The sequence below is a fragment of the Pseudopodoces humilis genome, chromosome 25 (genome assembly GCF_049639895.1).
Source record: "Pseudopodoces humilis isolate 2021_Gansu_Grassland_sample_001 chromosome 25, ASM4963989v1, whole genome shotgun sequence".
Taxonomy (NCBI): Eukaryota; Metazoa; Chordata; class Aves; order Passeriformes; family Paridae; genus Pseudopodoces; species Pseudopodoces humilis.
The window spans coordinates 730,113-744,300 of record NC_142224.1 but is presented as its reverse complement, the minus strand read 5'-3'; the positions used below and the strand labels follow the sequence as shown (position 1 = coordinate 744,300).

Here is a 14,188-nt window from a genome sequence, read left to right as displayed (position 1 = left end):
TGTTTTTTCCTCATGAGTGTACAGTAGATGCTGATTTTGCCCTCAGATAAAGGCCTTTGTGGCAGTTGCTCTCTCGTGGGGATCATTTGCAGGCTGAACTCAATCTCACCTTGATTGTGCCTCAGTAGCATTTCTTGACTTCATCAAAACCACGTGGATATTTATTTGCACTGCATTTCCAATCTCAGAATTGGGGTGAAACATGGGAAAATGAGTTATTTCCTGAAAAAGCATAAGACAAAGAGAAGGGTGGATCTTGAAAGTACCTGGGGTTTTGATATCCATAGAGGTTACCTTTGGCTACCAAGGATAGTTTTCTTAGGAAAAGGAGGAAGGAGCTGTGGCAGCATTGCCAGGCTGCCCAAATCAGGAGGTGTCCCTGCCCGTGGCAGGGGATGGGATGGGATGGGATGGGATGGGATGGGATGGGATGGGATGGGATGGGATGGGATGGGATGGGATGGGATGGGATGGGATGGGATGGGATGGGATGGGATGAGCTTTAAGGTCCCTCCCAACCCAAACCATCCTGGCATTCTGATTGCTGCAGTTGCTTACACCCCCAGTGCCAGACTCACACACACAGAGGAGTTCCTCCCTTTCCACTCCTCTGTCCCAGGGAAATCTGGCAGGGAAAAGGAGGCCTCCCCATCCTCTGAGCTGCCATAAACCACATGTGTCTGTGCTCTGCAGGTCATGTAAGCACAGGCTCTGTATCATTCTGAGTGTGTCTGTACTTGTATACCCAAATTGTCTGAGTGTTCCAGGTGCTCTGGAATTAAATGTCCTAGCTGTCCTTCCATGGTGATTCCTGTGTGCCCATTTCCTCCTCTGCTCAGAAAATAAGGGAAATAGCTCTGCCTGGACAAACTGATTCATGAACAACTGTAGGAGCCCTGGGACCCATGGAAAAGGCCCTTGGAGTGTCTTGGTTCTGGGCAAAGAGGAAATCCTTCTTTACAGGCTTACTCAAGACTCCAAGGTTCTTGGACACAAAATGTATGCTCAGTGTCCCTAAAGAGAGGAAACCCCCTGTCAGGAGAGAAGAAAAGGCTGCTGTGAATGTCAGGGCCGTGCACTGCCAGAGCTCCCACCCTGCCTCTGGATAACTCCTTAGCATGGGAGCCCCAGGGCACCCAAGACAGGAGAACATTCCTGTGACTCTTCCATCCCCTCCTCCCTTCCCTGCATGTCCATCCCAGTCCCTGGGGATGGACTGGGACAGTCCAATCACTCATTCCCCTGCCCATCAGCTCCTGGCCAACTCTGCACACGTGAGCGGCCAACCCCAACCCCAACCCCAACCCCAACCCCAACCCCAACCCCATTTAACTCCAGCTGCAGGCTGAACAACACCCAGTGCCCCCCTGCCTCTGTCCCTGCCTCTCTTGTTCCTCAAACATCTTGTTCCTTTCCCCGTGTTGCAGCTGCCTCTTCAGCAGGATCAGCCTGTGCTGTCACCTGGGCTGGGAATGCTGCCGGAGCTCTGGCAGGGACACAGCTCCAGGGACCAGAGCTGGGGACAGCAGGGACAATGCCCAGCTTTCCTCTTTCTCTCAGAAACCAGAAGCAGGGCTGAGGGTGTGATGAGCTGGTTTGGTCCTCAGCAGGGTGGGAGAAGGATCTTTGAAGGACCTCTTCAAGGGCTAAACAACATGGAAAGCCCACTCAGCCTTCTACCCCATGCCAGGATCCTCTGGTTTACCCTCAAACTGGAAAGAATTTTTCCAGATAAGTGCACCCTAACTGTCTGTAAGAGATGCTCAGGCAGGGATCAGTGTTTTAGGGGAGAAGATGGAAATTCTGTATTGTTGCAAGATTCAGATGTAGAAATTTCATTAACTCCTCTACTGTTATCAGAGCCTGAGGCAGTTTATGGCCTCAGAATCTGCCCTTGTCCTCACAGACAGCACCTTGCTCAGAGCAAAACCCACTTAAAATTATATTTAAAAACCAAACCAAAATAAACAAAAATATCTTTCACATTTGAAATTTTACCAAATAAAGGAGAAGAATTATTTAGAGGAATGCTGGGTAAAGTTTAACCAAATTTACAACCAATGTTAATAATAGAGTTTTCCTTATATTTTACATAAATTCCAAATGAACTAAGCAACAGGAATTCTAGATCTTGACTGCATTTACTGAGCTTCCCCAGATCTGCATTTGCAGCTAAACTCAGTGAGCAATTTTTAAGTAATATTACAAAACAATCTTTGAATGTGAAAGAAGGTTCTCCTGTGCTGATGGATGTGGGCAATCTTCCCTGGGCAGTCCCAGCTGTGGCACGGATTTTGTGGAGCTGAAATAATGAAGTCTGTGCTTTGGCAATGCCTTGGAGCCGCTCTGCAGAGCCATTGGGAGCGGCTGTGGCTGCCCCTGGGTCCCTGGCAGTGGCCAGGGCCAGGCTGGACAGGGCTTGGAGCTCCCCGGGATAATGGGAGGGGTCCCTGCCATGGCTGTGGTGGGGCTGGATGGGCTTCCAGGCTCCTTCCAGTCCAAACCGCTCAGGGATCCTGTGATGCTTCTCTTGCTTCAGAACATGAAAATAACAGCAAGGTTGGGGGGCCCCAAGGTGTTGGTGGCCTGGGGACGGTGCCAGAGCGAGCCAAAGGGACCTTGTGTGGTGTGTGCCGGGATGAGCTCCCCGCGGAGCAGCGTGTGAGCCCTCTAGTGGGATTTACCGGCTCCTTCTGCCCCAACATCTCCCTCCTGTTTGCCTTTACCTGGATGGCACAAATAACATAAACTTTGCCATCCTTTTGGCAGTTCTGCAGCCTCTTTAAGCAGGAGTTTTCCTCCTCCCGAGGCATTCCTGAGAGCAGCACTGAAGCACAGGCAGATGCAAGTTTGGAGGAGATGACTCTGTAAGAGGGGACCACAAGTAGAATCCCAGTGTCTGCTCTTCCTTCCTTCACTCAACAACAACAAATTTAAATGGGGCTCTACACTAAAAAGAAGCAAATTTAAAAAAAAAAAAAAAAAAAGAGGGGTGGAAGAAAGGAGGAAAGGAGGGATAGGAAAAGAGGGATAGGAAAAGGAGGAAATATTTCCCTGATCCAGATTCAGAAATTCCTGAAATCCATTATTTTGCTCTTCTGAGCAGAAGCCAAAGGTGATTCCTAGACAGAGCCCTGGGACAGTGATTGTTTTATTTCCACACCTCTGGAGCCCAGGCTGGAGCTGTACAGAGGATTTACTGGTCACTGCCAGGTGAGCTGCTTGTCCATTTTGGCCAGTCTAGGAAAAACTTTCCCAAACACCAAACTCTTGGCATCTCCACAGAGAGCTGCTGGAACAAGGAGCCTCTGGACAGTGGGAATGAGTTCTGCTTCATGTTCCTTGGACATGCCACAGGGACTGTGCTCCAGAGAGCTGTTGCAGTCAGCTGTGTCCATTTACCTGTGCATCCACAACATTTCCTTCCAGAGCCTGAGCAAATCCAGCATGGAGAGCCACTGGAACATCTGGAGTCTCTGGGAAAAGTCAGGGATTGATCTGGCATCTGAAATGCCCTCAAATGATCAGTGAGTGTTTCTATGAATCCCAGTCTGCCCATGGGTGATGCATGAGCTGAGGAAGGAGCAATATTCCATGAATACACCATCTGCTGCTCACAACTCCCTGCTCTCCTCTGACACTCTTCTTGTTCCCCAGGCTGAATCCTCCCCTGTGTGGCCACAGCTCCACTCCCCCCTTGCTGGGATAAATTCCTCATCTGGGGCAGGGGCTTCAGGGGTGACTCTGACCAGCAGAACTGTCTCAGTTCCCAAGAAAAGACTGGTTTGGTAGGAAATGCTGGGTTCCAGAGGACACAAAGTTAAGGATTTTCTCACTTCATGGAAGATTCCATGGTGTTTTCTCAGGGACAGCTCCATTTCCTGCCCAGTTCAGTTTGGTTGATGCTATTTCCCATAGAGTGTCCAACAGGGTTAGCTCTGGATGCAGCCATCCCAAAACCTTCCCCAGAGGGAAGGGAGGCAGCTCTGCAGCCACATGGACACGATTCTACCAGGTACCTGTGGCACATTCAGTGTCCTGCAGGATTAATGGGGTGTCTCCTCTGCCACAGGGCCTGGTAGGGCACCTCAGTCCCTTAAATTTCTCTTCAGACCTTTCTGCCAGATGTTTCCTGTACTTGGCTGTCCAGGTTTGGCTTCTGAGACACAGAGCAAGGGATGGGCAGGGTCTGAACTGCCAGAACAGAATCTGTGATGTGAAAAATCATTACAAAAACACCGAGGGGATCTCACAGCCCCAGGGTTATTTTGCTTACTTCACTGAGGGTCATGTGGGTATGCACAATGTGAGCAGGGAGCACAACCAGCCAAGGACTCTGCTCTGTCCCAGTGCTCATTCCATGCCCACAGAAACATGGAGAGGTCTTTAGAAGGTGTTGGCATTCAAGAGTGTGGCTATCACAGAGTCACAGAATCCCTGAGAGGTTTGGGCTGGAAGGGATTTTAGACATCATCCAAATCCCAAACCCTGCTGTGAGCAGGGACACCTTCCCCTGCCCCAGGTTTCTCCAAGCCAAGGCTCATCCAACCTGGCCTTGAACACTGCCAGGGATCCAGGGGCAGCCCCAGCTGCTCTGGGCACCCTGTGCCAGGGCCTGCCCACCCTGACAGGGAACAATTCCTGCCCAAGATCCCATCCAGCCCTGCCCTCTGGCACTGGGAGCCATTCCCTGTGTCCTGTCCCTCCATCCCTTGTCCCCAGTCCCTCTCCAGCTCTCCTGGAGCCCCTTTAGGCCCTGGCAGGGGCTCTGAGCTCTCCCTGGAGCCTTCTCCTCTCCAGGTGAGCACCCCCAGCTCTCCCAGCCTGGCTCCAGAGCAGAGGGGCTCCAGCCCTCAGAGCATCTCCATGTTCTTCTCTGGATTTGCTCCAGCAGATCCAGTGATCCACGTCCTTCTTGTGTTAGGGGCCCCAGAGCTGGACTCAGCACTGCAGGTGGGGCCTGTGGTGGAACAGCTCCCCATGGAGCTGTTTGAGTGGAATATATGGAATTATTTGATCATAAATAGTGCATGTCCCATCTGCAGGGGCATTTTCCAGGGAAATTTAACTCCAGAGCAGGATGGGAGAGAGAACCCTGGTCCCCAGGCAGGGCAGGAGAGGAGGATGGTCACTCACCAGGGACAGTGAGCCAAGAGCAAAAGAGTCTGAGCCCCTGGAGGACAATGTGACACCCTGGAGCACAGTGTCACAGCTGGATCACTCTGTCACACCTGGATCACCCTGTCACAGCTGGATCACTCTGTCACACCTGGATCACCCTGTCACAGCTGGATCACTCTGTCACATCTGGATCACTCTGTCACAGCTGGATCACTCTGTCACAGCTGGATGACTCTGTCACATCTGGATCTCGCTGTCACACCTGGATCTCACTGTCACACCTGGATCTCTCTGTCACATCTGGATCTCTCTGTCACAGCTGGATCTCGCTGTCACACCTGGATCTCACTGTCACACCTGGATCTCTCTGTCACATCTGGATCTCTCTGTCACAGCTGGATCTCGCTGTCACAGCTGGATCTCGCTGTCACACCTGGATCTCTCTGTCACATCTGGATCTCTCTGTCACAGCTGGATCTCGCTGTCACACCTGGATCTCGCTGTCACACCTGGATCACTCTGTCACACCTGGATCACATTGTCACATCTGGATCTCTCTGTCACATCTGGATCTCTCTGTCACACCTGGATCTCTCTGTCACATCTGGATCTCTCTGTCACACCTGGATCTCGCTGTCACATCTGGATCTCTCTGTCACACCTGGATCTCGCTGTCACACCTGGATCTCTCTGTCACACCTGGATCTCTCTGTCACATCTGGATCTCTCTGTCACACCTGGATCTCGCTGTCACACCTGGATCACTCTGTCACACCTGGATCACATTGTCACATCTGGATCTCTCTGTCACATCTGGATCTCTCTGTCACACCTGGATCTCTCTGTCACACCTGGATCTCGCTGTCACACCTGGATCTCTCTGTCACATCTGGATCTCGCTGTCACACCTGGATCTCTCTGTCACACCTGGATCTCTCTGTCACACCTGGATCTCGCTGTCACACCTGGATCTCTCTGTCACATCTGGATCTCTCTGTCACACCTGGATCTCGCTGTCACACCTGGATCTCTCTGTCACATCTGGATCTCGCTGTCACACCTGGATCACTCTGTCACAGCTGGATCCCGGATGCCCCCTGGCCCTGCCCAGCCCAGGCCTTGCCCAGCAGGACTCAGCTCCAGCAGTTTTCACACCTGCCAGGAGCACTGGCGCAGGGAATCAGCACTGCTCCATTCCCTGTGCAATCCCCGTGTCCTTGCAGCTCCTCAGCCTCTCCCCAGCCGCCTCAGGGACATTAAACCTTCAGCAGTTGCCTCTCTGAAGGCGGATTTTGGTTCCCTGCCTGGAAAAACAGTAGGCGAAATAGTAAAGCCTTAAATTCGAACATGTGTAAGTTATACATCTTATTTCCATTTTCCAGCAACATTCCCTTCGTCAGACATGAGGAAAAAATTACCGTCTGCCTTGGAATATCTCAGTGGAGCATTTATCTCCCAGCCATGATAACTGAATTTCAGGCACTTCTCCCTCCCCCCCAGTTCAGGTTAAGAGACAAATTTGTTTAGTGTCCTGCTTGGAATTCTTGCCAGATGAGCTCAGAGGGTGGGATTTGTGCACTGTCACCGTTCCAGGGAATGGTTCCCTGTCCTGATGGGACTCTTGTGCCTGGGTTCTTTTCCCCCTCGGACTGAGACTGATGAGAGAGAGGCAGTTTTCTCTTCTTCGGACTTGGTTGTTTAATCTTCTCTTATCCATATTACATATATACAGGGTACAAGGAGCTACGTGCACTAAGATGGGAAAGTGCAAAATGGATAGCAAAGAACTTCTTTGAGGTCTTTTATATGTCCATTTATCCAATTAACAAATGCCAAGGAAATTATTTTTCTTAGTGACCCAGTGACCCAACACCTGTGTGCTGCACTGTGGCATTCTTTATCCAATCACTTACTACTACCCAAAGACCTCTAGAAGAAGAAGATGAAGAAGGAAGAAGAAGAGACAACACCATAAATCCTCCATCTTGTCTTTTGCTTTTTAGAGCTTAAATCTTAAACTCTAACTTTTTCACTTAGTGACTTAACAAAACTCTCTAATTTACACACTCCCACTCCTAGTTTTTCTATTTAACTTTAACAATTGTTTCCATGGTGTTATGTGAAATTCAGTGAAATTTCTTGGGTGTCAGAGCCAGGTATCAGAGATAAGGGCACACTCTCTGTGCCTCTGGCTCCAACAGTTCCCTCCCAAAGCTCTTGGCTTCTGGCAGAGGAGGAGGGTGGCTGTGGCATTAAAGCCTGGCTTTGCTCTGTGCAGAGGTTGTGCACTAATTCCCCCTTGGAAAGGTGAGAGCAATGATGTTCCCTTCCCTGGAAGTCCCCTGAGATGGGATGTGCTGTGTGTACCTGGCAGTCTCAGGGCTGGGGTTTGGAGGAACTAAAGGCAGGAGCTGCTCCTGCAGCTGGAGAAAAGCACAATCCCTGCTCTCTCTCTGGGATTTGGAGGCTCCCAATTCTCCCAGAGCCTTCCCAAGGGCCTGCATTAGCCCGGCCTTAGCACGGCGCCACCTGAGCTGCTGGATGTCCCCTCTTCATCACTCCAGCACCTCAGGAGTTAAACTGGGGCCAGAGACCTTTTCATACCAGTACTGAGGTCTGAAGTTCCTGACTCATGCCTGGGGCATCCAAGATTCCCAGATTTCCTCACCAGGTGCTGTGGCACTATTAATCAGAGAATAATAGAATAACAGAATAATAGAATAATTGAACAATAGAATAACTGAACAGGCTGTGTTGGAAGGACCCACAAGGATCACCAAGTCCTACTCCTGTCCCTCACAGGACACCCCAGCAATCCTACCATGTCCCTGAGCATTACCCAAATGCTCCTGGAGCTCTGGCAGGCTCCAAGAACAGACAAGCTCCGTCCTGTATAAATCAGACTCTGTGCTGCCGTGGCTGTTCTCTGGGGACAGCCCTGTCACTTTGGGTGGGTGTTTTGGGTTCTTTGTTAATGCCATGAAAGGGCTGTTCCTGTGTCCCTGTGAGCTCTGCAGAAACACCTCAGGGCAGGTGAGCAGAGCACCTGTGTGCCACTGCCAGGCTCCACTGCAACCCGAGGGGCGTTTTAGCAGCACAAAGGATGGAACAGCCTGGCAGGGGCTCCCAGGAGCACCCAGCCTGCCTGCAGGATTGCTGGAATGCACAGAGCAGCCAGCGATGAGCGAGTGGGGTGGAACCCACAGACTGGTGTAATGGGCACCGGCTCCTTACCTGGCTTGGGAATGGAGGTATTTCAGAGGCACAGCACACGTTGCCTTGTCTGGAACTCATTCCCTTGGAGACTCCACCTGGCTGTGTTATCAGAGATCCCCTGTGTGACTCGTGCCCCACAGACCCCTTTGTGACCCCCAGGAACAGGTCAGGAACGGCTCCCAGATAAAGGAACTCCCTGAATGGCCCCCCTTGGCCCGTGTCCGTGAGCCAGCCCTCCTGTGCTGCAGGGCTGAAGGACAGCGGTGCTGACCCAGCTTTCCCTTTGCCTTTCAGGGAGTCCCCCGTGGATTGCAGCGTGAGCAAGTGTGGGAAGCTGGTGGGAGCAGGGACCGAGTCCAACGCCATGAGCTACAGCACCTACATGGACGAGAAGAACGGGCCTCCCCCCAACATGACCACCAACGAGAGGAGAGTCATCGTCCCCGCAGGTACCGCCACACGCTGGGGCAGCTTTCCTGCTCTGCCTGCAACAGCTCTTCCTTTAGTTTGTTTATCTGCTCCCACAGGAATTTTCTCTCTTACAAACCATGCTAAAAATAAGGAAAATATCAGAGTTTCTGGCTAGTGGGAATTCCCATGTCTGGGTGCATGATCTGAATCAGGATAAGCAGCAGATTATTGGTGCTTTTTCTTCTCCTTTTTTTAAATTTTCTTTTTAATTGTTTTTTTCCTGGAATGAAGCGTTGTTTTGGTGTGCTGAACTAAATCCATCTCCTGTCATGTGTTAGAGGAGAATCTGCTTCCTGGGACACGCAGGGGATGATCAAAGAGGAATGAAGTGGGCCCAAGTTATAACTCCCCTGGTGCTCTCAGGATCCAGCTGCACTTTCAAGTCAAACTGATTGATTCAAAATGAGCTATTTTGTTTCCATTTTTTTCTTGTTAGAAGTACAAACCCAGAAAAAAATATATTTTGCAGGAACTATGTTATCCTTCCAAAAATTGTCACACAGAAACATTCCTGTCCAGCTTTGTTTGTGTTTGGTATCCACAGCTGCTGCCTGGAGCTGGCAGGATGCTCAGGATGCATTTGGACACTCAGGGATGAGAGCTGCTGTGGGGGGAACAGGTGAAGCCTGAACCTGCAGTGAGGAGCTGTTTCCATGTGAAGTTTATAAACAACATCCACATAAAGAGTCAGGGCCAGGAATGTTCCAGCAAAGGAGCCGAGTGCTGGCCCCGTGCACATCTCAGAACTCGCCCAGCTCCGAGGGTTTCACCAGGGCAGGGAGGGCTGGAGCAGCAGACAGCACTGGCAGAAGGAAATGCACTCATGGAATTCAGCTCCTTCCTCAGAGCGTGGCTTGACCATGAACAGATGACAATTCCCAAGCACTTGTTTGCCATTTAGGATGAAAAGGAAAAGCTTGAACTGAATGTAGTGAGGAGAAGCCAATAAAAGATTGACAGCAAATCACTAAGTTCCATTTGAGCTGATGTTTGGGAAAGTGGCTGAGCTGCCTGGGGACACAACCATGCCCAGTGTCACCCTGCCTGGAGGGGTGGAGCTGGCACCAAGCAGTCCCTGTGTTATTAAACATTCCTGAATTCCAGGGGGAGTATTTATCCTGTATGTTTAAAAAAAACAAGGGTGAGCTAAAGTTTAGCATTGTTGAAATAGGAGAAATTACTTTCAGTGCCTCCAGTGGAAGAGAAGGTTTGGAATCTCCTCTTTGAAGGAAAGTCAAGAAAAGTACTTTCCTCCCATTATGACCATCCACAAATCAAACCCTTGAGATATTTGAAAGAGCAGAGATTTACCAGACTTTGGAAGATAATAATGAACATCATCCCAGATCTCTGGATGCAGGAGACAGGGCCCAAGTCATCCAAGAAAGGCATTTGGATATTTTAATTTAATCCAGAATGGAGATTTATAGCGCATTAGGGTGAAGATAAGTAAGAATAATGTCACATTAGGCTTATAATAGCAGTAATAACAAGCTCTAAGTCATGTTTCAAGAAGGCAGATTTTCACACACCGTTCAATGCCCTTTACAGCGTTTAAAGGGAGGCCACAAATTCACTCTGCCCTCTAGATGTTGGTTTGTTTTCAAAACTCAAGACAAATAAGTCTTTCAATTAAAAAAAAAAAAAAAAAGAATCCTCCCTTGAATACTTGCATTGTAAAATTTGCTGCCTTTTGCCAGTGCTTAGAAAGCAGAATTTCAATTAACTATTGCCAAAACCTGAAAGAAATACATCTGTAGTTCCCAGAGCAGACTTGTAAAGGTGTGGGGTTGTAAATTCCATGCTCTGAATCCAGCTTTCAGCAGCCCAGGTTTTCTGGAGATTCAATGGGGAAAGGTCTCAGCTGTAATTTCAGTCCCCTTGGTCTCAGCCCTCTGTTTGGTGCTGTTATTCCAGGACTCAGGTGCCCCGGAATGCCAGGTGTGCGCACTTCCTGACCTTTAGTGCCCAGGGATGCCCTCAGCCTTCATGCTCTGGGCTGAGGCATTGCTTTTTACTCCCTAAAATCCAGGCAGAGGCATTCCTTGTTCTGCCCAGAGCAGCCCCACAGTCCTGTGCATGTTCCTGATCCACATTCTCAGCTTCCCAGGATCTGAGGTGGCTGAGGTTTCTCTCAGAGCTGGACCAGCTGTTTATGACACATCAGACATCTCCAAAGTTTAAACTTCTTTGCAATCCTCTCCAGCTGCAGCAGAACATGAATGTGCAGCTCAAATTTGGAAATGGGATACGTGGGGAGCAGCAGCACAGGAAACATCTGAAAATGCTGATATGCTCTGAAAATGACTCTGTCAGTGGTATTGTGGCACCAGCTCTTGCTGGGGCTCTCTGATCTAATGCCTTTTTCAGAATTCAAAGGCTGATTTCTTTTTTTAACCACTGGTGCAGGCACTCATCTCCACGGGGTCTGAGCTCCAGCCGGGCTCAGAGCATCTCTTACGTCACCAGCAGCAATAAAGATCCCACAGCTGGAGCTCTGCTGACAGTCAGGGATGCCCAGACAGCACAAAATCCACCCTGCCCTCACAGAGCTGGGTGGGTTCACACGAGAGGGGAGGTAAAATTGTGTGCCTGCCCCAGGGTGAATAACTCTGACTCACACCCAGGGCAAGCTGCTCTGTTTTAGCAACACCATTTTATTATTTTATTTTATTTTATTTTATTTTATTTTATTTTATTTTATTTTATTTTATTTTATTTTATTTTATTTTATTTTATTTTATTTTATTTTATTTTATTTTATTTTATTTTATTTCATTTCATTTCATTTCATTTCATTTCATTTCATTTTTTATTGATTTGATTTGATTTGATTTGATTTGATTTGATTTGATTTGATTTGATTTTAGAGCCCCTTTGCTGCCCATGGACACCCCCATGCTCAGGGTTTCTTGTGCCAGCTGTGGGGCTCCCCAGTGCCCACGGGGGACTGGCACAGCCCTGCTGGTGCTGCACAGCCTTGCAGAGCCACAGCTGGGGCAGGAACTCCCTCCAAAGGGATCAGCTTCCTTCGGGAAGCTTTTTCCAGACAGAGAGGGGCAAATGCCAGCAGTGCTGTTCCCAGGCAGAGGAGGGAGGTTTGGGGAGGTGGGGACAGCCAGACCGTGCCAGGTTATCCGTGCTGAGCCCTGCTCCTGGCCAAGCAGGACCATCAACCCCAGAGATGTCTCATGGGCACCATGGCCAATGCTCCCACGGGGCTGCAGGGAGCCTGGAGGGGGATGTGAGCCCATGCTCTGCTCTCTCCTGCCAGATCCCACCCTCTGGACCCAGGAGCACGTGCGCCAGTGGCTGGAGTGGGCTATCAAGGAGTACGGCTTGATGGAGATCGACACCACCATCTTCCAGAACATGGACGGCAAGGAGCTCTGCAAGATGAACAAGGACGACTTCCTGCGCACCACCTCCCCCTACAACACAGAAATCCTGCTGTCTCACCTCAGTTACCTCAGGGAAAGTGAGTATTCCCTTCCCAGCCCCATCCTGACACGCTGCTGGGATAAACTGCCCCAGTTTGTCCTGCTGTGGAACTCCCAGGGCTCTTCCTGCAGTGGAGGGAAAATGAGCAGAGAAAGACAAGCAGAGAGAGCAAACAGGGAAAGGAGCAATAAAATTAGGTTGGAAAGTTCAGATGAACACAGATGGAGCTACTGGCACTATCAGGGAGGTGAGGAACTGAGCAGGGCTCTGAAGGAGATAAGTCTTACAGATAACAACATCTGTGGCTATGTGATAAAAATACACATATTTGCCATGGAGATTAAACCTGACATTAACTGATTTGTCTCAGGGAAATGATTTTGCTTTGCAGTTAGAGGGCTGTGCCCTCCCCATAAACAGGACCCACAACTGGCCAGGGCTGGAGATTTCCTGTGTTCCTGCAGATCTGTTTCTTCCAGGTTTGCTGGAGAGAATTGGAAACCCAGGAGTGATTCCCCACATGTAAATGTGCTAGAGCAGATGTTGTGCAAATGACCCAGGACTCTGAGAAAACGGTTGTGGAAACTCTTTTTGCTCCTTTCTGCCCTACACTTGAGTATGGGATGGAACCAATCCCCCTTTTCGCTCTTTTAAGCCCCAAAGCCAGGAGCTGTGAGCAGTCTGGAAAAGCATTATCCCAGCACCCAAACAGGAATGATCACCTTAGGGATGGGACATGCACCTGATGATCTGGGATTTCCAGATTTTCCAAGACTTCTGTGCAATCATGATCTCATCCACAACATCCAAATGTCTCCACCTATAAATGGAGCTGAAAGCACTTCCTTTCCCCACAAAGGTGTGCTAAGGGTAATGGTGCTGTGATGAGCCAGAGAACTGGAGCTGGGCCCCACACACTCTGCTGGTTTTCCAAGTGACACAGCTTTTATAGGAGTATCATTATTTAAGCACTCAAAAATCAGGAGAACGTGCCATAAATCAAGGTGGAAGCACAGGGAGAGAAAGGAAAAAGTGTATTTTCTCCACTAGAAAATCCAATTGTGATGAACAGGCAGCTGAAGATGTCTCCTCTGGCCAGAGGATACAGAATTTGGTTTCTTCAAAGTTGATCTCTCCCTGCCTATAATCAGTGGGAGTTTCACAGATTCCTGTGGCACAGGAGTTAAATCCCAGATGGGTGCCTCTGGAAGCCCCACCTTTCTTTTCCTTGGGAAGTCGAGCAAACAGAAAACCAAAGTGTTTGATTTGAACAGTTTCTGACCCTTGTGACTGGACAATAAAATAATTTCCCATCCAAAATCATTGGCAAATTTAATTCTGTTTCATCAGCAAAGAGCTACTGGTCCACAGGAAGCTTTCAAAGGTTTGCCTGTGGAATTACACACTTTCCTGGGAAATGGGAAGCAGTTCTGTGTAGCCAGCAGTGCTTTGGCCAAACCTGCTGACTGGGGCTGGGGAAATCAGGCACTTTGTAACCGGAAAGACTTCTAAATTCCCACAAGATAAAGATGCAAGTGAGGCACTTGAATCATCTTCTTGATAAGGATAGAGAACTGACAGAGAGATGGAGTTGTAAGGGTTCAAAGCACAGGAGCAGGCTGAATTTGGAAAGCCTGGCAGGAGTGGAATTCCCTAGTTGGCATCTCCAGGATCACTCCCAGTGTTTGTGTCCCATTGTTTAGGATACAAAAACAGTATGAGAGGAATTGCATTGTTGATCTCATGGCATGAGCCTGAAAACCTGGGTTCAGTGGCCACCTTTACCATCTGCTGCTGCCCATTTGCTCAGGAGCTCGATCCCACCCAGCCCAGGCACTGGAGTCCGGTCACGCCAGTCTCCATGTCCCACAAGGAAGCACCGAGGGACACCGACATTCAGGACAGCAATCCCTGGGTCACAGCTTGTCTTTCAATGACT

General features: G+C 49.5%; 1 protein-coding gene across 3 annotated transcripts in view; it reads left to right on the top strand.

Annotated features, from left to right (window-relative positions):
- Window positions 1-14,188, top strand: part of FLI1 (Fli-1 proto-oncogene, ETS transcription factor) — an 85,436-nt gene that overhangs the window by 48,771 nt on the left and 22,477 nt on the right. For all 3 annotated transcript variants that reach the window (XM_088066755.1, XM_088066756.1, XM_005528430.3), the window contains 2 exons: window positions 8,632-8,786; window positions 12,083-12,286. In XM_088066755.1, coding sequence (XP_087922881.1) covers window positions 8,632-8,786; window positions 12,083-12,286 — 359 coding nt within the window. The remainder of the gene's footprint in view (window positions 1-8,631; window positions 8,787-12,082; window positions 12,287-14,188) is intronic.